Source organism: Pholis gunnellus, assembly GCF_910591455.1.
Source record: "Pholis gunnellus genome assembly, chromosome: 10".
NCBI lineage: Eukaryota > Metazoa > Chordata > Actinopteri > Perciformes > Pholidae > Pholis > Pholis gunnellus.
In genome coordinates, this window is record NC_136537.1 from 10,411,681 (window position 1) to 10,434,946 (window position 23,266).

Consider the following 23,266-nt stretch of genomic DNA (forward strand, 5'->3'; position numbering starts at 1 on the left):
TCTAAGACAACAAAAACACAATGATTCTTAGTTTCAGGTGATTATACTCTAATGAAAACATAGTTATGAATATTATATTCCATTTCTGCTAATCAATCTCCCTAAATCCTACACACTGTGCCTTTAAAGAAACATGTTTTCTCCATCATGCTCACTTTTATTTAGCCCTCATAGAACCTTTCTTTGTGATAATGAGTAATGAAGCTCAAAATCAAATGTATCACATCTAAAAATATGACATATTAATAGAATATCTTTCACAATGATCTTTGCTAAAACAAGGGCTGTATTTTCTTTTAATCTGATGACGATCATGTGATGTGATCAAACGTTGAGTGAACATGACTGACCTTGAGTGTTTCCAGGTTCCAGTTGAGTTTAAAACACAACTTTTAATGATGATCTTTAATTCCATGACCATTCCATGACCACTGGGGGGATGTGGTGATGAAGATGATCTGATATGATAGAAAGCTCATTTGGAAATGAAAACCCTGCAGAAGGTGAGTGCACTAGACATGGCCTCAATGGGATTCTAATGCTTCTCGTGTATTTGCTGTGTAAACAGGCTGTTTGCGTTCACTTGTTAGCTATACGTCATTGGGAACTAAATTTAACTGTTAGCTTATTAATGCTTCGAACAAAAAAATAATAAATACAGCAAAGTTGTGAAAGACAGCCCATACCATTCCAGAGCCGTTGTAGCATGATGCTATGTGCTTGGAAGTTTAAATCTTTTTGGTGAATCAATACAAGCTGAGTCAGTAATGCTGAACCTCTACAAAGTGTTGCTGTGTACCTAAATAAGTGATGCGGACCATTTTGGCTCATTATTAGCAGGCACGCTATTGGGTTGTGAGGCTAACTCAGGTAATTTATTGGCAGTTTATAATTATTACCTTCTCAATTACAATTAGTGGCACATTAGTGAAAAAGACTTATGGGGTGTTTTCTTTCTCACAGTCATGGATATCGTGTGGAAGTAAAGCAATTTGCTTCATTATCCTTCCAAAATATTAAGCAGTCGGCAACATGAAGCATAACGAAATCAAGAAGTGTTCTTAAAAAGTATACAAACATTCCGATTTTTTCCAGCTGCAGTTTGCATCTGTCGAGGTATTTTCATGACCGCACATGGTGTTCCCTGACATCCCGGGATGAGGACATCTCTGCCGGCGGTGAAATCCACAAAGTGAGCCCAGCTTTTTTCAGAAACAGAACTACCAACATGGCCCCAGTGTTTTGACAGTTCGGGAGCCTCTGTTGTAATCGTGAATGTGTTTATGTCGGCACTTCCCGGAGACCTGTCACTTTCTGCTGAGTTATGCAAAAGCGATCCCCTGGGCTTAAAGTAAAGTTGTTTTTCCTCACGCATGTTGACTCGTGTCACAATTTACTGTATCACACAGCCACAGTGCTTGTGTGACCTGAATCACCACAGTGAATTTTAGACCCATTCACATTGACTGACAGGGATGCACATTTTCCTTATGATAAAAGGGATTAAACAGTGCGTTGTGTGAAGAGTGTAATTTGAATGTTGTAGTTTGAGAAAGTGACTGATTGTTGCTCCTTAGATACCCATGTATAATTAATGAGGTGCCAAACTGAAGAAGTTTATATTCTGTTTTTCTCTAAACGGCACAGCAAAAACTTCTACAGAGAGTTGTCATACTCTGCCCTGCCTTTTGGCTATGCCTTTCATTTTGTGTCATTATTTCATCATTTCCTGTCATTTTTTGGTGTATTAACATCTCCTGTCATTTCTGTTCCTGTCCTATTGCGTTGATTATTAACACCTGCCTTCAATTACTCTCCTGCTCCTGATTTCACCATGAGCCTGCCCTGTTATATTTTCTTCTTGTATCTGGTGAACTAAATGCTTTCCAGCAATTTGCAAGTAAGTTTTCTTTGTTTTTTGGAACAAAAGGTTCTGTCCCACTGCTAAATCATCGAGTGTTTGAGGGCTCTCTCATCTTGTGAGGAAAGAGCCTGGAAGACGTTCAAATCAGTAAAAAATATAAAATAAATACCCACAATTGTACATATTATTTTTGACGTTGTTGTGGTAACCTGAAATGTCGCAGCAAAGTGCTGTCCCCTTCGTATTTACACCATTTCAAGCCCTCACAGTCTCTCACACTCCCTGTTAGTTAACACAGTTAGTCCCTGATTATTCTTTTTTAGCCCATAAAAAAAGCTTTTATTGTAGAGAAACACTCTCGCTCTTCCAGAAAGAAGGAATCAGACTACAGATCAGAGTAAAGTGTATTAATATCCTCTTCAGCATCAACCTTTTTTTCTTGATAGAGATTTTCGTCCTTTTTCTGTAGAAATGAACAAGGTTATTACAATATATGCAAACATTTGATACTGAAGAACATTTCAGACCACCAATGAAAGTGTTAGATACTTTATTTATCCCGAGGAAAATGTCTGTACTGTCAATCACTGGTGAGCTAACAACTGCCCTCTCCGTCTCCAGTAGAGCTCTACCTTCTATAAGATGTTTGGTGCTAAGCAAATAGGATTCAGTGGGTTTACCTGATTTTTTATGTGAGAAAACAGAAAGACAGCAGAACATACTGGCCAGATACTCTGAACAAAAAAACAACAGTGAGCTATATGATTTCAGCGATAAAGAAGAATGTCACATTCCATCAAACGCATTTAGACAATATTACTGTAAAAATGTAAATGATGAAGCAGACTAAAGGTAACATATGTCGAACCACATGGATAAGGTCACAGAAAGATTGTCATTGTTAAATTTAATTCTTCAGGTGACTTCACTGACTTCTAGACTGAGCCAAACTAAAACAGCGTGAAAACGTTTCTGTGTGAAATTGAACTTGTATCCACACTATTCATTTCAGTTTTTGTAAATATCATCCACACTGAAACCCCAAAAAGGCAGCAAAACAGTGAGATCTTGTCTTCTTCTTCCTCTTTTCTCCAGCAAATAACAAGATTACACAGCGGTCGGGAGATAGTCATGTTATACAGTCATGTTACTCTGCTCAGTCTCAGCAGGTCAAACCTCCACTGTGTCCCCTCCCTGTGTGTGTGTTCACATGCTGGTTGTCAGACCACACTCACACAATAAGTTTTCAAAAATAGTCGGATGAATTCAAGCACACTTAATAATATTTTGCACACAAACCAGTCAGCTTATGTGTTGTAATTTGATTAAAAATAACTATTTGGCAACTAAATGCATGCACAAAACAAAGAAAGTGATAGAATCCGATTTTGACTCGGGGTTGCACCAGGCCACAAGATAATGATGCAGAACCAAGTCAATATTGTACATTAACTGTGTAAATTCCCCAACAAATGTTCAAGTAATGAGATAACCAAAAAGCAACTAACAGACTGAACCTGCTGTTTTGGGTTCCCCGGGGCAGTTGCCCACTTTGGTTTATTATTTCATAAATGCACAAAATGTAGAGCTTTATATAACATGATGCAGAATTCATCAAATTAAAACAATTCTAAATTCTGAAATATTAACCATATGTTTTTGTCTGCAGACTTCTCTATTGGACACTTGAAGGCGCCATTTCCATGCACATGGAAGGAGAGGCTCTGTGTTTTAATGAAGATCAGTAAGAACATTGACAAGTTGTGAAGCCCACAATTAATAAGCTACGATATCCTTAATACGACTCTCCACAACCCCACATTTAGTCGGATCTTAGTGTTGTTATTTGATGAGACGGGTACAGAGAAGAGGGTCGGGATACAAAGATTGCAAACTAGTTTACTTTGGAAACATAGCTCACTGGATAATTTTTAACAAGCGCCTCAAGCCTGCCTGCAGACAGAATTGCACACAGATATTGTCTTTATTAATGCACCAAAAAAACCACAACAGGGACTCTGTCGCTCTGTAAATGTGCCTCGCACTCTGAGCATTGCCATTACGCACAGGAGAGCGCTCATGCCTTCTGGACGAGCCTTCGCGGGCAGAATGCCGCCGCGCGCAGGAAGAGCCGTTGTGACTCAAGGGGACCACACTGAGGACTGCAGTGAAACACGAGCTGGGCATCTTTTATCACCTTTGAAATTAACTTCTTAGATTCCCATGCATGCAGTCTATTAATATTCTAATTATCATGTCGGAGTTCGCGTCTTCCTCCCACTATACTCCACGAGCGGAGCAGGAGTATCACCAAGTTCAAGACTCCCTCCAGTAAAGTCCTCTTGACTCTTTGGTATGTAGATCTATTTAATTAGTTTCCAGCTGGAGGCTACATCGGAGCATTCCCACCATGGCCGCTGCACCCTGATGGGAAGATGGATTTGGATCTGGATTTTGGAGAGGTGATGGATGAGAACGGGTCGAACTGTTTGTCCCGGAATGAGAGCGACCGCGGGATGAGCGCTTCTTCCTCCGGGGTGTCCACTGCACTGGCCAGCGTGCTGATCTTCACCATCGTAGTAGACATCCTGGGCAATGTCCTGGTCATCCTGTCCGTGTGCAGGAACAAAAAGCTCAGGAATGCAGGTGAGAGATGAAGAAACGATTGATTTTGATTTTGGAATAGAACCAAAGATATATGCTGATGGAGTTTGCAGCTTTAATTGTGAAATGTGTTAACATCAGGGACTGGCAGACGAACAAAATACATTTAATTTCATCAAAATGAATGTGAAAGAATGTGTTTTGTTATTTTAGAAAATCTGTTTATCAACAGACTCTTTAATTTGCTCAAAAGGAGGGAAAAAAACTCTCAATGACCTCCAGTATGTGGGATGCCTTGCTTTCCTCTCTTCATTCATAACTATAATTATGTAATATAAATTGTAGCGTGTGATCTCTGCTCTGTGCTTGACAATCAGGCTGCTATCTGAAGTGAGCCTCCATTCCCAGTGGGCTGGAGTTTCCACAGCTTTGCCTGTCTGCCTTCATAATGCTTCAGAAATGACAGCACCTTCTTCCCTCCATCTGGCTTCATCCATGGTTCTCCATCCCAAATAAATCACATTCCTCCTTATATCTGTGATACCTGTGGTGTCCCTTGAGCAACCATGGTGAGAAATGCAGTTATACTGCTACAACGCCCTTTTGTGTAGGTTTTACGTTGAACACAACCTCATATTTTGCTGTGTTACATTTGGTGCGTCAGCAATGTGAAGATGAAGAAGATATTTATTATGGCACTTATGCCATTTTTCTTACTTGACAAACATGCCATCATCAATCAATTCCTGCCTTTACTGTCATTTCCAGTGTCTTGCATTAATTTGGAAATTAATCTGTCAATTCTTTAACTCTGTTTGCAGGCACTAAGCGCCTGTCCAATAAATCTTTGGCTAAAGGAAGGAGAGTGGGCTCTGCCTTTCCTTGCAATATACTTAGTTACACAAATAGTTAAGTTCGAGGTCAATAGTCTTGTATCTATCAGGGTTTTATTTTCCTCATCACAATAGCAAAGTAACTCCCTGACCAAGAATACCAGTTCTTAAGAAACACATACTTTTTGGTTATTAGTGATTGAAAATATTCTCCCAGTCATATTTCAAATTAAATTCAAATTAGAAATGTATTACGTTAATATGGCAAATAGGCCTTGCAACTTTTCAAGGAAGAAATAACACATTTTTGAATTCACAAGCACCCTTGCTTAATTCAGTTCTCATATATTTTTGCCTTATTTGTTCAACGAATGAGCAGTAGCTTTAGCTGAGTACGGTAAGCAAATGTTAGTATATTCTAAACACTGACTGAGTCAATTCAGTAAATTTGGAACTCTTCTCCAATTGTCACAGATAAACATTTATAACACAAGAAGCAGTCGTAAGACACATAATGCATATTTTATTCTCTAGTCACAAGAATTAAAAGAAAGGACATTTCAATTAAATGTTCAAACCTCGTGATTTTGTTTTTCCAAAAATAATTGAACAGAACACTGAGATGCATCTTCGGAGGCTGAAAACAGTTTGACGTTGTGCTGCTTTGAACATAAAGGTACGGGAGACCAATCCCCATGTACCATTAAACCCAGCAGCTCTCTACAATTAAGAAAGCATGCTGCTGAGGCAAAAGACTAAACCCAGTGATCACAACATAATGCTAATGAGCACATGCGAACCAGGCAGCGGGATTAGATCAGCAAGTGTTTGGAATAATGAGCTTTTAATTACAATTTCAAATACATTACATAACGCATCCAATGTGTTCCTGTGCATAGCGGCCAAAAGCGGTTTGTCGGGGAGTTTAGGAGCCTGAATAATAATTTGATTATCTGGTTTGCAAAATTGCCACAGTCGACTGGTCTCAAAAAAAGAGGGCAGGAGTAAATGGCCTGTTCAAAAGTCTTCTCCATGCCGGTGGACTAAACGGACACTACGGTGATTAGTGATGTAACCCTTCACCTACTTTAATTGAACTGACTGACCAGTCTAGTCGCACGTGAGTCCTCACCAACCTTTTAATGTGCTCGTTTGAGTATGAACCTGAAGCTTCAGCAGAATTTAGGGTTTCGTTAAGTGAGCGAAGTTTGTCACTTCTGTTATCAATCTCCTCTCTGCTCTTAACAAGTTATTTATAGGTTTGGCTCACTTTTTTTATGAATGTTTAAACAGACTATGAAAGGAAAGCATGGACGCAGCAGTAGAAGATCTGTTCACCATAAAAATCTGTTTCTGTGATGGATGGTTGCTTTGTGAAGGGTTGATAGGTGCAGTATAGTACAATAATCTGGGACTCATGAGTGATATACTGAGGTATAATGTATGATTTACAGTAGGTAAAGGCTACACTCAGACTTATATTTTTGTGGAATCCTGTGTGTCAGGTAGACTGCTGAAAACATCCCATCTCCTCTCTCCATTACACACCATTCAGACTGCTGGTTTGCTTCAACACACACTGCAGCAGGACCTTTCCACTCTTCTTCACTTCAACACACTGGCCTGGCCTCCATATATCCCTCCGCTATCCCCCCAGAAAATGCACACGTATGTGTGCACATTGTTTTAAGATGCTGCCACATCATCTGAGTGATGAATTTTGTCCTTGATATCTTCATGTATTTGCGGAGAACTGGTGCCATATGTTCCATTTTCAAAGGTTTGCAGGTTCCTTCAAGTGTGCAAATGTAAAAGGATCTATCCAGTGAATCTTCAAAGGGTAGAGCATGGCATAGCACTGCCAATGGGGTGTTAACACTAGAGTTTCCCAATGGGGTTAAGCATACTAAAAATACACTCTGAAAATGTACTCATGAGAGAACGAGAGAGAGAGAGAGAGAAAGAGAGAGAGAGAGGGACAGAGAAAGAAAATGATGATGGGGAGCAGATGGAGGTAATAACGACAGAATGAGCTTGACTGTGTGTGTGCGTGCTTGTGTGTGTGTGTGTGTGTGTGTGTGTGTGTGTGTGTGTGTGTGTGTGTGTGTGTGTGTGTGTGTGTGTGTGTGTGTGTGTGTGCAGCTTGCACCTCCATCGCAGGAGCTGTGCGGTTTGTAAGGATTGGAGATTGAATTGTGTTAAATCATGTGCCGCATCCCCTCAGTCACTCTACAATCATGAAGAAAACCTAAAGAAACGGTGTGTCCAGAGGGGGGTTGATTCAGTCAGTGGAGTTAGTGAGTCAAACCAGAAGCCAGTTTAAATTGAAAGCACAGATCCAGGGGGAATATCACTTAGCACACTACATTAAACATGTCTTCTTTTCCCGACAACAACATAGTACATGACATTTAGTTTTCTAATGCGGTCATCATGGAGGCAGGATGTTATCAGATAGGGATTACCTAGATAAGGTAAATGCACTGTTATGTTTCAATTACATCCAATCTCTGCTTTGAATATAGGGGGCTGTTCTGTTTCAAATTTGCATAATTCACTATCATCCTCCTGTTTTCCGGAATTGCGCCCAACAAGTGAAAACGCTGTTGGACCGGATGCTGCTTGTGTCCTGATGTTCTGCTTTCTCTCAGGGCCTGTGAGTCTTATTTTCTCAGACACGAGGGATCCGATTGGTAGATTGCCTTCGATGATGACAATGATGTCTTTGGCCGGGCTCATGGCGGGCTGCATCACCAAAAGGCAGCTTGTGTCATTTTAATGTTAAACTTCATCGAAAACATTCTCTGGCCCCTTGCAGACGAGTTCATGAAGTAGTCACTATTAATTCATCAGTGCTGATGAACTTGCCGAAAGGTTATTGTTGCTTATTTATGATAAGACTGACTGAGTCGAGTGTAATCAAATGTTGGATATGCACTTGTTGTAGGCCACACATTGCTGATGTTCAGCCGGATCCAAGTGATCCCTTCCCTCCTACACATTTGTATGAATTCATCTGTCTTTCAAAGGTGTATGAATATAGCCGGGTGAACCAAAGCGCAGTATATTCCTGTATGAGCAGTGAGAGTAATGGGATACAGACGGTGGGTTTGACATTGGAACTTCAACTCACCAGATTGAACAATGACTCGGCTTTTGTTTTGCCTTTTGCTTTGATTATCTCTTGCACATACATCTTCATTACCTAAATGTGCTCCCGCGTCACGCCCTTTTTTATTTTCTACCATTACTACTTCTACTTTTATTATTATTATTATTATTATTATTCAGAGCTATCCAGCTAAAATAACGCAATGTGCCATAAATATGTTGTATACCGAGCCTATATTAATATGCAGCTCTTGATGCCGGGTGGGAGGTTGTTTCCGTCTCACATCTTTTTTAAATCAGGCTGCACACTGGTGTGTGCTGGATGATTCTGGTGACATACATATCTAGTTCCATTCACGCTGAGCTGAGAAGTTCCCTGCATGTATTGTTTTGATTTATTATTCATATGCCACAAAATGTCGTATGTGAGGAATTCACAGGGTGGTCGCTCAACTCTGGGGAAGGAGACCCTTTCAAGCAAGACTCAGTTGACTCCATGCAACTTTTCACACGACTGTTTTGTGAGAGTGTACTGTAAGGTCGGATGATTACAGAGCCAATGGTGTCCCAAAAGTTGATGGATGCAAGTCAGCTGTCTCTGACGGCCTGTAACCAATCAGCATTCAGGTTAAGCTCTGTCAAACCCACACGCGTTGATAATAATAGCTCCCAAAGATGTCAGCAGGCAAGACCGTCGTTCAGCTGTTTTACACTAAAACAATAACGGTTGTCAGTGCTGTGAGTTTGGGTGTGATTGGCATCGGGCCGGCCAAGTTGTTTAATTAAACAGCGAGAGGCAGTGGTTCGGCCAATGTTTTAATAATAGATGCCAACAAAACAAAGACGGTCATCTGGCCGCTTCCCAGCAATCCTCTCAGCAGTGTTTTAGCACTTACCTCATCCTCTTGATGATAACTGGGTGAGAGGGTTCAGCCAGAGAGAGCTATGAGGCTGGAGCAGGCCCTGTCCAGCCAGAGCACATGATAGCACTGAGCCGCATGATGTCAGCGAGGATCCAAACCTCTGCACAATGACAAATGCACACAGTGAGCAGTGTGAGCGTCACAAATACAACCTGACAGATGTGTCCACTGAGCTGACTCGAGGATAAAGAGCAAATGCTTTTATTTCTGTCTCAGTGGGCCTGAGAGATGGCTCGTGCTGTTTTAGTGCCTTGCAAATTGACGGTTTCTAAATACCTGTGCCAGATATAATGATATAATATAATAATATGTAATAAGACCAACATCTGACTTTCTTGTAAAAATAAAACATATCAGAAAAGTCCCCGAGTCAGGAAGGTAGGAATATAATGACATAATTAGGATGTTGCATGTTCTTTGTTATTCTCTTTGTTTTCACATTCAATGAATCAAGTTCACTCAAGTAAATTCAAATTAGACATTCTGTAGCGGCGCTGTCCCTGGGGTGCAGGGATTGTAACAAGCTTCGAACGCAGAGGATTGATGGCCAACATATGTTTTGAATCCACTTCCATCATATCTGCCAATCAACGCTGTTGTTTCAGCTGTTGTGGGAATGAGCAATAGTCTTGTGTCTTCACGTTTCAACTTCAGAAGGTAGTTTATGTTATATCCACCCTTGAATAACCCCAATGTCTGACAAAAATGTTGATAAAATGAGGCACGTTATATATAATCCTTTACAGATTATTTACAGAAAGCATAAATGTTTATATTCTTACCAGTGATGTAATGATGTACGAGAAACTGGCAGAGTTTGTAATGACAAACAGCATTTATCAACTTTTTGGACTTGTTTATTTTGATCTGCTTGATGCTACTCACTACATAGAGGTTACATAAATACACAAGTATATAAAAGAGTTCCATCAGTAAAAAACTGGGTTAACTAACTGTATTTAATGGCGGAAAAAGCTGGGTATATTTCGGCAAAATCTCCAAATCTTGACTCACACACACAATAGTCCCTTTATTGCACAATGTCAACTCATAAGTTACGGGAAGCTGATGTGTCTTTTGCAAAACACTACTTAAATTGCATTGTGACTCCATTGTACTGCATGTTCTTGTTATCTATCATTTTATCTTACACATTACTGATTGATTTATCGTTCTATTCCCCCCCCCCACACACACACACACCCAGAGCAGCTGCACTGTAACAATATCAGACGTCATTTTCTATGATTCATGTCTTCCAAGGACATCCAGTGTCACACGACCATCAGCGTTGGCCTCAGGAGAACGGGAACTTGTTTGGATGTAATCTGAAGCTAAAAGCATTCATGTCCTGGTTTTTATGTGCTCAACTTAACAGCCTGATTGATGCATTTTATTGGAATCGACCTGCCAAATCTGTTTTGTGACACAATATATTTGTGTGTTGGGAAACAAATTCATAGTTTATAAACCAGACTATATTCTACAGCCATGTTAGCGGCTCTAGCTTGCTCCCAATGATTATGTCAACATGTTGCGTGCTGATGTTAAGCAGGTTTGATAAATACCACCTTCACCATCTTAGTTTAGCGTGTTAGCATGCTAACATTTGCTAATTAGCACAAAACACAAAGTACAGCTGAGGCTGATGGAGATATTGAAATGATGACCTGATGGTATTAGATGAAGAGTGAACTGATCACCAGAATTATTACATTTCATCCTGAGGGGGACATGAATGTCAGTGCATTTAATTATGGTAATCCCTCCAAGATATAGTTCACTAAAAACCATAAACGTGAAAATAGCTGATCACCAAACTCAGTGGGATTCAACCTCTGGGCACCGTGCATATCTGTACCAAATGAAGGCTATTTCAGTTTGGACCAAAGTGGTAGACTGACCGACCCGCAGACCACCATTGCCATCCATAGAAGTAGAATAAATAACAATGTTGTTAGTTACTGTGAGAACAAATCTGCCTGGATCCATCTCTGTGCAGTGGAGAGGACATGGTAAATGCCTCATCAAAATGAGCCGCCGAGGGCACGATGAAACTGCTCTTTTCTGGTGGTAAACACAGTCGAAGCTCCAGTGACCCACTTTATTTTAACCCGGCGCAGAAAGTGAAAAGGGACTGCTGTATGCTTAAATCATTCACCAGTTTGGGTCATGTTTTGTTCTGTTATCTAAACCTCTTCTGTTTCTCCAGGCAACATCTTCGTGGTGAGTCTGTCCGTAGCAGACCTGGTGGTGGCCTTGTACCCCTACCCTCTGGTCCTGACAGCCATCTTCCACGATGACTGGACCATGGGTGACCTGCACTGCCAGGCAAGCGGCTTCATCATGGGCCTGAGCGTCATCGGCTCCATCTTCAACATTACGGCCATCGCCATTAACCGGTACTGCTACATCTGCCACAGCCTCCACTACGACCGGTTGTACAGTCTGAGGAAAACCTGCTGCTACGTGGGCCTCACCTGGCTCTTGACCGCACTCGCCACAGTGCCCAACTTCTTTGTTGGCTCGCTGCAGTACGACCCACGTATCTACTCCTGCACCTTCGCCCAGACGGTCAGCTCATACTACACCATCTCAGTGGTGGTCATTCACTTTCTGATCCCGCTGCTGGTGGTGTCCTACTGCTACATGAGGATATGGGTGCTGGTGATTCAAGTGAAACGTCGAGTTAAACCGGAGCAAAGGACCAAACCCAGTGATGTGAGGAACTTCCTGACTATGTTTATGGTGTTTGTGTTGTTTGCAGTGTGCTGGGCTCCACTGAACCTCATAGGTCTGGCAGTAGCTATAAACCCAGTGAAAGTTGCACCCAACATACCCGAGTGGCTCTTTGTCACAGGCTACTTCATGGCGTACTTCAACAGCTGCCTCAACGCCGTCATATACGGCCTGCTAAACCAAAACTTCCGTAAAGAATACAAGACAATTCTTCTTGCTCTTTGCATCCCACGTTTGCTCCTCACGGAGACCTCCAGGTGTGCCACAGAGGGACTGAAGAGTAAGCCTTCGCCAGCTTTTACAAACAATAATGTAGCAGAGATAAATGTATAATCTTGAAGTTTTACTGGGAAACTTAGATTACGTTTCTGTGGAGCCTCATTGTGGATGTGTGCCATATTTCATCCAGTGCCTTTCATAAGATTTGTGTGATTTTCCTGTTGTAAAGAATGAATCATGTTTTCCTTTTCAACCATGAGAGGTAAACATTTTATCGCCACTACATTGTGCTCTCTTTGTGATCCGGCACTCTATTTAAAGACAGACCACCTGTTTAACAAGCAAGAAGTTGTCTGTATTTGTCAAAAGACATTCAGAGATTCAGTCACTTCACACCGGATAGCTTGTTATTTGTTATCTTAAATGCAGCATTAATGGTGGAAGATTCTAACGGTTGGTTGTTTTCCTTCAAAGTACCCCTTCATCTGACACACAGTAGCTTCTGTGAAAGCTAAGGTGAAGTTCGCATTCCATATTTCATCCCGAGTGCGTATGAATATCTCAGGCTTCTCCTCACTGGGAATGTAGCCTGTATTAATTCACCATGATGCTGGTTCACCCTCAGGCTTGTCTTCTGAGCGATGATGCCGTCATAAAAAAACAGTGTGAAGAAATGTCTGAAACGGACTTTGTGTGTTGATGGAAAAAGATGTGCCTTGTTGCCTGTAAAGTTGAATTCTCTCTCAGTTTCAGTCATTTTTTTCTGGTAAACAAAACTGCCTTTTAACTGCCTCCACTATTGCATGGATCAAATGATCAAAGCCCCAGGAGTCCCCTTTCAGACCCTGAATGATTTAGAAATTGTATACATTTTGAAGAGGGGATGAACAGATGATAAGTACAGCTAGCCTCCTTGTTTATGAAATGGCTGGGGGACACGATGCGCATCAGGAGCCAGAGATGTAATTACGTGTTAGTGCAAGTGCGCCTGAGCACATGTCACCCTAGCTGAGATGAGCTCTGACAGCCTCCCAGCATAACTTCAACCCAGCAAACAAACTGCGAGCAGTTCACCTCACAGGGAGGCTCCAAGATGCCAATGTGACGCATTCTTGATATGATGCACTGCTGGAACATTAAAGAGATTACACATTCACCATGTCTAATTCAAAGGGTTCATAAATATGTTCAGCACAACATTTACTTTCATATCAGTTTTCAGATTTTTTTCCATCCTGCTTGCAGATAAGCTTGGACAGGCTGCCTGATGTCTGACGAAATTAAAACCCTCAGTGGACGATTATAGAATCTCAATCCTTGATGGATCAGGGGCTATCGAGGTGCAGTAGCACAAAACTGTTCAATCCCGCTTGCAATCTTACAAGACTGTGCTCTGATGTGGAAGAAAGAAGCAGCCCACATGCCAGTGCAAGGTCAGCTACAGATGAGCGGCTAAAGGGGCTCGAGGGAAGATGACAGAGTCGGCTGTACCACACCGACGAGTCACAGAATAATGGCGGGCCATCCTTCTTCCTCTTCCTCTCACCTTCCACTCTTCATTCTCTCCTTTTAATGCTTTTTTTTACCTGTATTTATTTACCCTGTTATCTCCCAAGGAATTGTTTGACATTTTGGGAAATATGCTCTTTTGGTACCTGGCCGAGAGTAAGATGAGAGGATCAATACCCGTATTTGTCCACTAATTATGAAGCTACAGCCAGGAGACAGTGAGCTAAGTTTAGCGTAAAGACTGGAAGCAGAGGGACAGAGCTAGCCTGCTTCTGTGCAACGTTTACAAAAGATCTAAAGACTAGCACTCAGTAATTAACAGATTAGATATTTTTGTATTCAATCTGTACAAAAACCAAGATCAAGTCCCGGAAACAGTCTGACATATAACCCTGGAAAAAACCACAACTTGCCATATTTACACTTTGGCTTTTGTATCTAGTGTAAATTACTGACGCATTGAAGTGCAGAAAGGATTTTTTTCATGCTACTCAAAATATCCATTTTGACATTATAAAAAAAAATGTTTGAAATAGAAAATATAAGGCAGACTTTGTTTAGCAAATACATTTGCTTTCCTACTAATTAACGTTGGATACCTTATGATTAAGATATACGTGTCTCTGTAAATTAATAGTTGGCATGTTTACACTTAACATATTGCTCAGTGGATACATCTAAAATACAAACCAGGATGAATAGTTGAGTTGACTAGTCTATCCACCCACACTGTCATTTTGCCTGTGATTTAAAATGAAGGGCAATGGCTTGTGGAGACTTTTCTTTTTTGTTGTTGTATCTATTCACGCTGTGACTGTAATCTGACACTCGCTCCCTGGTTTCTCTGTAACGTCAGCTCCATTTGCTTTGGTTGCTATGAGTCTCAGGTAAGTTTTCTACAGCCAAGCCACGTATAAATGCTTACTGTCATTTAGACATGTGTCGGAATCACAAATGATATCATGTTGTCAGATGTCAGATACAAGACATGTCATTTCTTTTGTTAACTAGAGATGCGCAGTGCTCCTTGCAGCATTCACATGATGGCAGAGATAATGTATTGTCCTTCTTAGTGGTATGTGAGATAAGGATTATTTCCACAACACACAATGCATGAAGAGTGAGGCATCGCATGGCCCAACGATGGCATGCCATGATGGTTTTTCGTCTCGCTAGACGAAGCCAGACGCAGCTCCTCTTTGCACAGAGGAATTTGCACAGCTCTTGCACGTCATTGCATTTTACAGAGTGGGGTCTCACAGTGAGCCTGCTGCCCCAATAGCAAGTCTCCTAATGGATTTGTGCATCGGGTTTAGCACTGCCTGTGTTCTCATGCGTATGATGTGTTCCTACATGTCCCAATGGGCTGTGGGTCACAATACTACCAGGAGGTTTTAGGTGGCGTGAGTCCAAGGAAGCCAATGACAGCAGGAAATGTGAATGATGGTGATTATTATGTCAGATTTCTTTCATTTATTTTTTGTCTGAATAGTATACAGCACTGGGTATTATAGATTTATAGATTATAGATATACTTGACAAAATGTTCCTTGTTTGTTGACAGTGACCTCTAGTTTTTCACCAGCGGGGGAATAATATGAGACCTTATAAGTAAAAGCATGAACACAAAAGATATTTAATTATGAGTAAGTAAGTAAGTAAGTAAGTAAGAGTCCTGCTTTCGAAAAAGACAATATCATGAGCTATATACAGTGCCAAAAACAAAAGTACTCCATCCACTGAAAACCTGAATAATATACATTTTTTATTAAATATTACATTATTTAGCTTGGCTCTGTCCAAAAGAGACAAAGTCCACCAGTACCTCTAAAGCGTATTTACATCTTGTATCTTGTTTGTTTAATCCCAAAACAGAAGTGTGAAAATGACAAATTGACATTTTACGGAGGGTTTAAGTTGCAACTGGTCTTGACTGAGAAATCGTCTGGATAAGCCTCCATAAAGCAGAACAACAAACAAGATTCAATGTGTTCATTATTGACTTTAAGAGGTGCTGGTTGGCAGATTTTGTGACGTTTGGAGAAACCCAGGCTAGCTGTTTCCCCCCTGTCTTTTTGCTAAGCTAAGTTAGCCATGTTTAGCACACACACAAGAGATTGGTAACAATCTTCTTATCTAATTCTCAGCAATAAAGCGAATACGCATGTTTCTCAAAATGTCTTTTTCGTTGCTCATCAACCATTTCTTACTATATCTGAAAAGCAAGTAACTCTAACTATTAAATAAATGCAATAGACAAATAATTATGCAATATTTGCCACTGAAATTGAGTCAAGTTGAAGTATAAAGTGCATCAAAATGGAAATACTACAGTACCTCAAAATTGTACATATAATACAATAAAGTACAGTAATACATGATTACTTGGTAATAACAATCCTCTCACATTTAGCAGCGGTTGTAAAAGCGAATGACAAAGCTAAGAATAGCACAGAACTATTTTTAAAGTGTTTTCTATTTGTACTCTCATTTGGAGTGGAAACTTCATTTACATTTTAGTTACAACACTTTGACACCATTGCTTGGTCAAAACAACAGGTGTGGTGTGGAGTGTGGGGGGCCTCATGTTTGACATAGAGCACTGGTGACACATGGGATGAAACAGAGAGAGCCATGGGAAATACTTCTGGAAGGTCAGAGGTCAATCTCCTTGAGGAAGGATCGTTTAGTACTGTATTGAAATTGCAATAAAAGACCCCTTGACCAGATAAACATTGTTATTCCACTGAGAATGCAACTTTTGGCAAGCTTTAATTTTCAGTTTTATTACATTTCATAATCTCACCATAACGGGGTTCATGGTTTATTCCCAAAGCGCACAGCAATACACCATTTAATTATTTTTTTGCATTTGTTTCCAGAGAAAATAAAAGTCCAGTGTATTGGGAGGATGTAACTTTGATCTGGTATAATTGGGGATGACCTGCTTATGAAAAAAGGTCACTGTTTATTTTAGAATTATTGACAGATTTAATGATTATTTATCAATGATTAAATTAAGATATTTGTCTGTACAATCACAAAACATACTTTATAATTATAGAGTTTTGTGAAGTACATTTCGTATATATATTGTTGATCTGATCTATCAATAAATATTGTCACACTTATAAAATATCAATTTATATGATTTGTAAAACATTGTAAAAATGCACTTGCAGTCCATTAAAATTTAAATCTAATTACATTAATTTAGAATTCCCTGATCTAAATATATTGTATTTTGAAGTACAATTATGTTTTAGGTTCCTACGAATATTATCAGCAGGCCTAATACTCTATAAACCGAGTCTTTATTGTGATATTGATATGAACATCTGTGCTCGTGATGTCTGCATACAGTACTCATTAACAAAAAGACCTGTATTTGGTTTTTAGTGTTAAGAGTCAACTCAACTCTTGTGCTAACTGTCTAACGAAACAGAAAAAGGCAGAATTTGTATTTTTAAAATTGCATTCAGTTGTTCATCCAGCAACAGATTAGAGAATACTATTCAATGAGACATTTTTTATGTCATTGTGTGCTCTTGGGTAACACATTGGGAGGGAAATTGCCACAGAAAGTGACATGATCATTTTTAACACACATCAGTAGTGAGAGTCTTTTGAAATGAAATGTGTTTTGGGGAACCTGCGGAGCGTGGGACCGGTGAGAACAAAGCCAACTGGAGCAGAAAGTGCCACTGCTTGACACCACGGCAGCGAGACTTCAACCAGAAACACAGGCAGAGCGACACTAAATGTATACAGTCGACACGAAATGGACTAAATGGTTCTCTGTTACATCTGCGATTAAACAAGAAGCGGTCTACGGTGTTGAATTATTCAGGAATGTAGGGTGCACATTACATGACACAAGACATCCATAAATGATTGTTGAATTTCGAACTTGCAAGTTTACATCCATCCTTTCTTTGCTGTTATTTTTGGAGCCTGGTTATGGGAATGGGAACAAATTAAACAGTGAATAATATGTTTTGACTGTTTAGAAAAGCTAAATAAGATGTGTTTGACTGCATGACTGTATGAATGTACAGCTGCTGACTTCGTTTCTAAAAGCCATATACTTCCTTTTCATTCAAAAACTGTGAAAAGAAATATCAAAGTTTGACTGAATTGGGATGTGATGATGATTTGATAATTTGCTATACATTAGATAGATAGATAGATAGATAGATAGATAGATAGATAGATAGATAGATAGATAGATAGATAGATAGATACTTTATTAATCCCGCAAGGGGACATTTCTTCACAGCAGCATTATGATACAGGAGGCAATCAAACAGAGTAAAAAGTAAAATATATTGAGTACAAAAATGCACAATATAGACAATAAAATAGAATAATATTAAATTAACTAACTAAACAGTAGTGCAAAGATTTTTTTTAACCAACAACAAACAAACTATTATTTGGCCAGAGGTGATTCATTGTACATTCTTACTGTAGTGGGCAGGTACACAGGTATATTGAAATGCAATCAACCTAAATCTACATAAAATGTGCAGGGCAACGGATGCCCTACACCCACCCACACAGGTGTCTTTTACTTTAAACCTTCGTTTATCAAAATGTATGAAGTACAAAACAAAGAAACTGAAACAAACATGAAAGAGGTTAAAGAGAAAGGAAACAATACATTTATAAGAGCCTTAAACATGTTTGGGGCATTTTGAAATACATGAAATACATTCATGCTTGATGTTATAAATGTAGTTCCCCAGGTTGTAATAGGCTGTCATAAGAATCTAATCCGTTTAATGTATTAAAAGTAACTTTAGTAAATGTTAAGTACATTTACTCTTGTAGGTCTACTGTACTTAAGTAGGATGTAATATTGTATTAAGTGTTGTAAGCTATTCTAGTTACTTTGCAGATAAAACAAAAGACAATAGTTATTACATTCTTAAATATCTGATTGTTTTTGTTATTAGAAATGCGTGCAGGATTAATAATAATCCAACATAGCTATATGGGCAACAACATAACCTTTCAAGGGGAAATTCTGATAATAATGTGTAGCCTTATCTGTACTTTTGGTGCTTCTACTTGGGTGACATTTTGAATGCTGGACCGTTACTCGTAATGGAGTATTTTCTTACTTTGTTGAGGCCTATTGCTCCTCCTCGGCCTAAAAGTAAAGGATCTGAACTCTTTACCACTGAATATCACATTTCAAATTGCAGTCCTCACAGGAAACTACAAAAACAGAGGAAGTACATATTGCTTGAAAGTTGATAGTTAGTTCCATATTTTATATTTTAAAGAAATACATTTTATCCCCAAATATCTTTTATTTCTGCAGGACATGAACCAGGCTACATCTATGGGTTCAACTGCCACTGAAGTCTGGCCGCGCGAGACAAACTGACGTCAAACGTGGTCATGTGACAATCCCGTGATCCTATGCGGAAGAAGGGATTTGAGCTAGTGTGACAACACAACACAAACGGGGGAAACGCTAACATTAACTGATTATATTTCCCGTTTTTTCGTCTTAATCTCGTCTCCGATCAGCCCAGCAATGGACGGATCTGTCGGAGCAGCTTCGGACGCCGGACCGCCGGCTTATTACCGGGGGTGAGAAAACAGTAATCTACTCTAAATCAACAGCTAGCTAACCCAGCTAGCTAGCTTCCTAGCTTAGCTTCCGTGGAGTGACGCCTGTTTAAAAAACCACCCGTTCCCCCTGTGCTGCTTGATGTTGAGCATGTGCCAACGTTTACAAAAGACTTTTATTCCATGTGGTGTAATCCTTGAACACGTGCATTAATCACCTCCTAGGGACGTGCTCACATTAGTGTTTAGCATATAACCCGTAGCTTCTTCACAGTACTGCCACTATCTGGTTTTCTCTGCGCTGACTGACAGGTCTTGTACTCCTGCAGAAATGAAAGCTCCCTGGTTTCAGCCCTCAAGACACTGTTGTTCTTCACGTTCCTGATGGTGACGCTGCCCATTGGGCTCTACTTTGCAACAAAGGCGTACCTCTTCGAGGGTAAGGTCTGCAACACTAGTTTGTTTGCGTCAGCAGGGCAATGGCAGCCCTCAAACCTTTAATTTGTTCAACTAGTTTAGATGGAAGGATATCCTACCACAAAACTGCCCTAATTCCCACAGTCTGACTGATTGTGGATTGTCTTTTTTTTTTGTTAGGACAATACAGATATTGATATTGGAGTTTAAAAGCCAATTACAATATTTCCGCTACAAACATAACTATGGACATTTAAAAACAATGCTTTGTGGTGGAAAAACTATGATGGCATTACTGTCTGTAAATTATCACAACAAATTCTCTCTCGTTTCTTGTCATATCATATATGGCATAAAATGCCCTAAAATAAGAATATCGGCCAATAGTATAGCGACTTTATTGTAAGGCAAAGAGATGGTTTGCATTATTCGTCCCTGCATTGTTGACGCAAACTGTCATCGGAACAATAACAAATCAAGACAATCATACGCAGAACCTCATCGTCTGAATAGTGGCTTTCATTTCACTGATGACTTTATTTAAAACGATTAAGTTGTTCTAATTTATGTGGACAAAAAGTAATTATCTATAGTGTTATTGATTCGTGACAGTGAAAGACTCTCAGAGGGGCATGGGCGATAAAATGAAAGGGTTCAAGCTGCAGGCCTGGCCCCCCCCTCCCCGGCCAGCTGTTGGCTAGCCACATCAAATGTCGCTTATTAAGCGATCGTTGACATAGTTTTGTTGCTAAAAAGCTCTGGGAACTGGCTAAAAGCATTTTTTAAAATTGGAATGCAACAAAGTGAAACAAACACGTATGATTGCTTGACGTGTAGTGCGTTATACGCCCGTCACACAGCGACAAGTGTGGAGCGGCAGTTGGTGGCTTCATGTCACCGGTTTCCACTGAAAATGACTTGTAGCCTGTTGCTGTGTCGCTCGTTGTGTGAACGAACAACACAAGAGAAATGTGTTAGAAAGATATATTAGACATGTAGGAGAATACATGCGCCATCTCAACACAGAATACCCAACAAAGCAACGGACATCAATCCAGGTAGCTGAGGCAAATCAAGAAAAAAGGGCTCATTTAAGTGCATTTCGGAACACACACACACACACGCATCAAGAGAAGTGTGAAGTGAACGCTGGACACTGGTGCAGCGTTGTTTTTCAAACACGGGGGCACCAAGGGGAGCGGTTTACCCCCGAGTCCACCAGTGTGTGGTGTTACAGTACATTTTCCTGACATTTGGTTGAGAAACCATAGAAATATAATCTAACCAGACGAGAGAGTCTATTTGTGGCAAATTACAAAATGTTTAGGGATCATAGGTATTCTATTTACTGACATGCCAAAATCCATGAATCCAAATCTGACAGCATACTCATTGGTTTATAGTATTGCCCTCAATGACCTTATAAAACTGGAGATATTAAAGGTTGCGGTAGCACAGCACAAACGGTATAGAAAACTCTCTAACAGTAAACAACTTTTTCTCATCTCAAAATAATCATATCGCTCCTACTCTTATTAGTCTAATGGCCATAAAATCAAGTTTTCAATTGAAGTTCATTTTCATATGTAAGATGATGTAGACCCGTTTGGCACGGTAATGCAGCTGCTTTTTCGTCACTGTTAACTGTTCTCCTTTTCCCAGGTTCAATGAAGATGTCGAGCTCTGACAGCTACTTCTACGCAGCCATCGTTGCAGTGCTCGCCGTGCATGTGGTTTTGGCTTTGTTTGTTTACGTGGCCTGGAACGAAGGCACACCTAAAGGGAAGGGCAAAGACGATTAAGGCATGTCCTTATCAGCTCATAAGACTGGAGGAGATAGAGGCATGGATCCAAAGCCCCCCCCCCCCCCCCCCCCCCCCCCCACCGCCCCAACCACCATGGGCTCCAGCACTACACAAAATACCATCTCTACCAACCAGACGGTTAGGGGATCTGGTTGCGCTTAGGCTTTAACACAAGGTTAAAGCATGAAACTACTGTATTATTTCCTGGCACGGTGGAGAGGACGGCCCCTATTTGAAGAGGCTTACTAATAAGCTGCCATTTGGCCAAGTGCTACAAGTCCCTTCACAGTTAAGATTTTGTTACGAAGGAAAACATCTTGGGTTTTGGATGATGCGTGTTCACACACACACACACACACACACACTCTATGTGCTTGTAATGTTCATGTATAAAGAATCTGATTCCAAGATGCTCTACATCCATTCTGTGAGAATTTGCAGTGCTGAATTGATCATTCTGTCCTCAAATTTCAGGTTCTTGTCAGCATACATGTCAAGATGACTCTTCATAATGTGCTTAACTTTCATGCTGTGTTGTGGAGCGAAAATGTCATGACGTCCTGTCCTTAATAGTCCATGTGTGTAATGTAGCGCTGTGACATTTTTGTAATTTTGAATCCGAAAATTCTTGCCAGATCAATTTGTATTCAAAGGAACGGTTTGTACTCGAAGATGTCTGGTGATTTGAGGATGTTCTCAGTGAAGTCGTGTGATGCAGATGAAAAGGTTCTCTTGCTCAAATAAACTTGAAAATTTCACTTTTTAGTTTCAGTTTACATATTTTCGAAAGCCTTTTTTTTACAAGTCAAATTGTGCATGGAAATGTTTAAACGTTTACTATTGATTACACTAATGATACAAACATGCCATGATGTCGTGGAATTCAGGTTTCTTATATGCTATTTGTTTTAAAGTTAATAACAAGCAGTCTCAAGGCCGTAGTTTATGGGGGGTACACAGGGGACATGAACCCCACACTTTTTCAGAAAAGCAGTTTGTCAGGCCTTCGTTCAAACCTGTAGGAACAGCAGAAATGATAAGTAAACAAGAATGTGAGAAATGTCTTACGACAATCTATATTAAGTTAACTAACATAACTAAAATTCATAAGGAGATCATTTCGGGATATAAAAAAATGTAAAAGTCTTCAAGTTTGCAAGCCATAGAAGATAGCATTGTGGAATTGCTATTATCTGCTTCATAAAGACAGATGTCTATGATGGAGCATGAGATGTAAAAGCAGCGAGGCTGGAGGAAAACCAGAGAAAGAACTGGAGTTTCTTGTGACGGTTGAGATCAGAGGCTTAACAGCCACACAAACACATGGTCGCTATATTGGTTGCTGGCTAGCTTTTTATTTAACAAAAAAAATGTAGTGGTATAGTATGTTAAAAAATTCATAGTATAGTATGTCGGAAAAAATAAAAAGTAATGGTATGTTAAAAAAAAGTCATTAAAAAGTCATAGTTTAGTATGATTTTTAAAACTTCATCCAGTGTTATTTACATTACATACATAAAATTAAACCTCTGCATTCTTCACATCCTAAGCATATTTTAGGAGTAGTGAACTGTTGAGGAGAACCCAGGGAGCGACATCTCGCTCATTGAACGCGCAATTTGTAGCAGCCAGTGATCGAACCAGCAACCTTGTGGTAAC

At 40.0% G+C, this 23,266-nt stretch overlaps 2 protein-coding genes across 2 annotated transcripts; both read left to right on the forward strand.

Annotated features, from left to right (window-relative positions):
- Positions 1 to 4,299: 4,299 nt before the first annotated feature.
- On the forward strand, positions 4,300 to 12,407 carry mtnr1c (melatonin receptor 1C; the record flags this gene model as incomplete). Its single annotated transcript, XM_079168010.1, has 2 exons — positions 4,300 to 4,510; positions 11,548 to 12,407. The coding sequence occupies 2 exons, from the start codon at positions 4,300 to 4,302 to the stop codon at positions 12,405 to 12,407; spliced, it is 1,071 nt and encodes a 356-aa protein (XP_079024136.1).
- A 6,828-nt stretch (positions 12,408 to 19,235) lies between these two features.
- Positions 19,236 to 22,365, forward strand: vma21 (vacuolar ATPase assembly factor VMA21). Its single transcript, XM_079167306.1, has 3 exons — positions 19,236 to 19,406; positions 19,715 to 19,824; positions 21,465 to 22,365. Exons 1-3 carry the CDS (start codon positions 19,351 to 19,353, stop codon positions 21,602 to 21,604), a joined length of 306 nt encoding a protein of 101 aa, XP_079023432.1. The 5' UTR covers positions 19,236 to 19,350; the 3' UTR covers positions 21,605 to 22,365.
- The last annotated feature ends 901 nt before the right edge of the window (positions 22,366 to 23,266 follow it).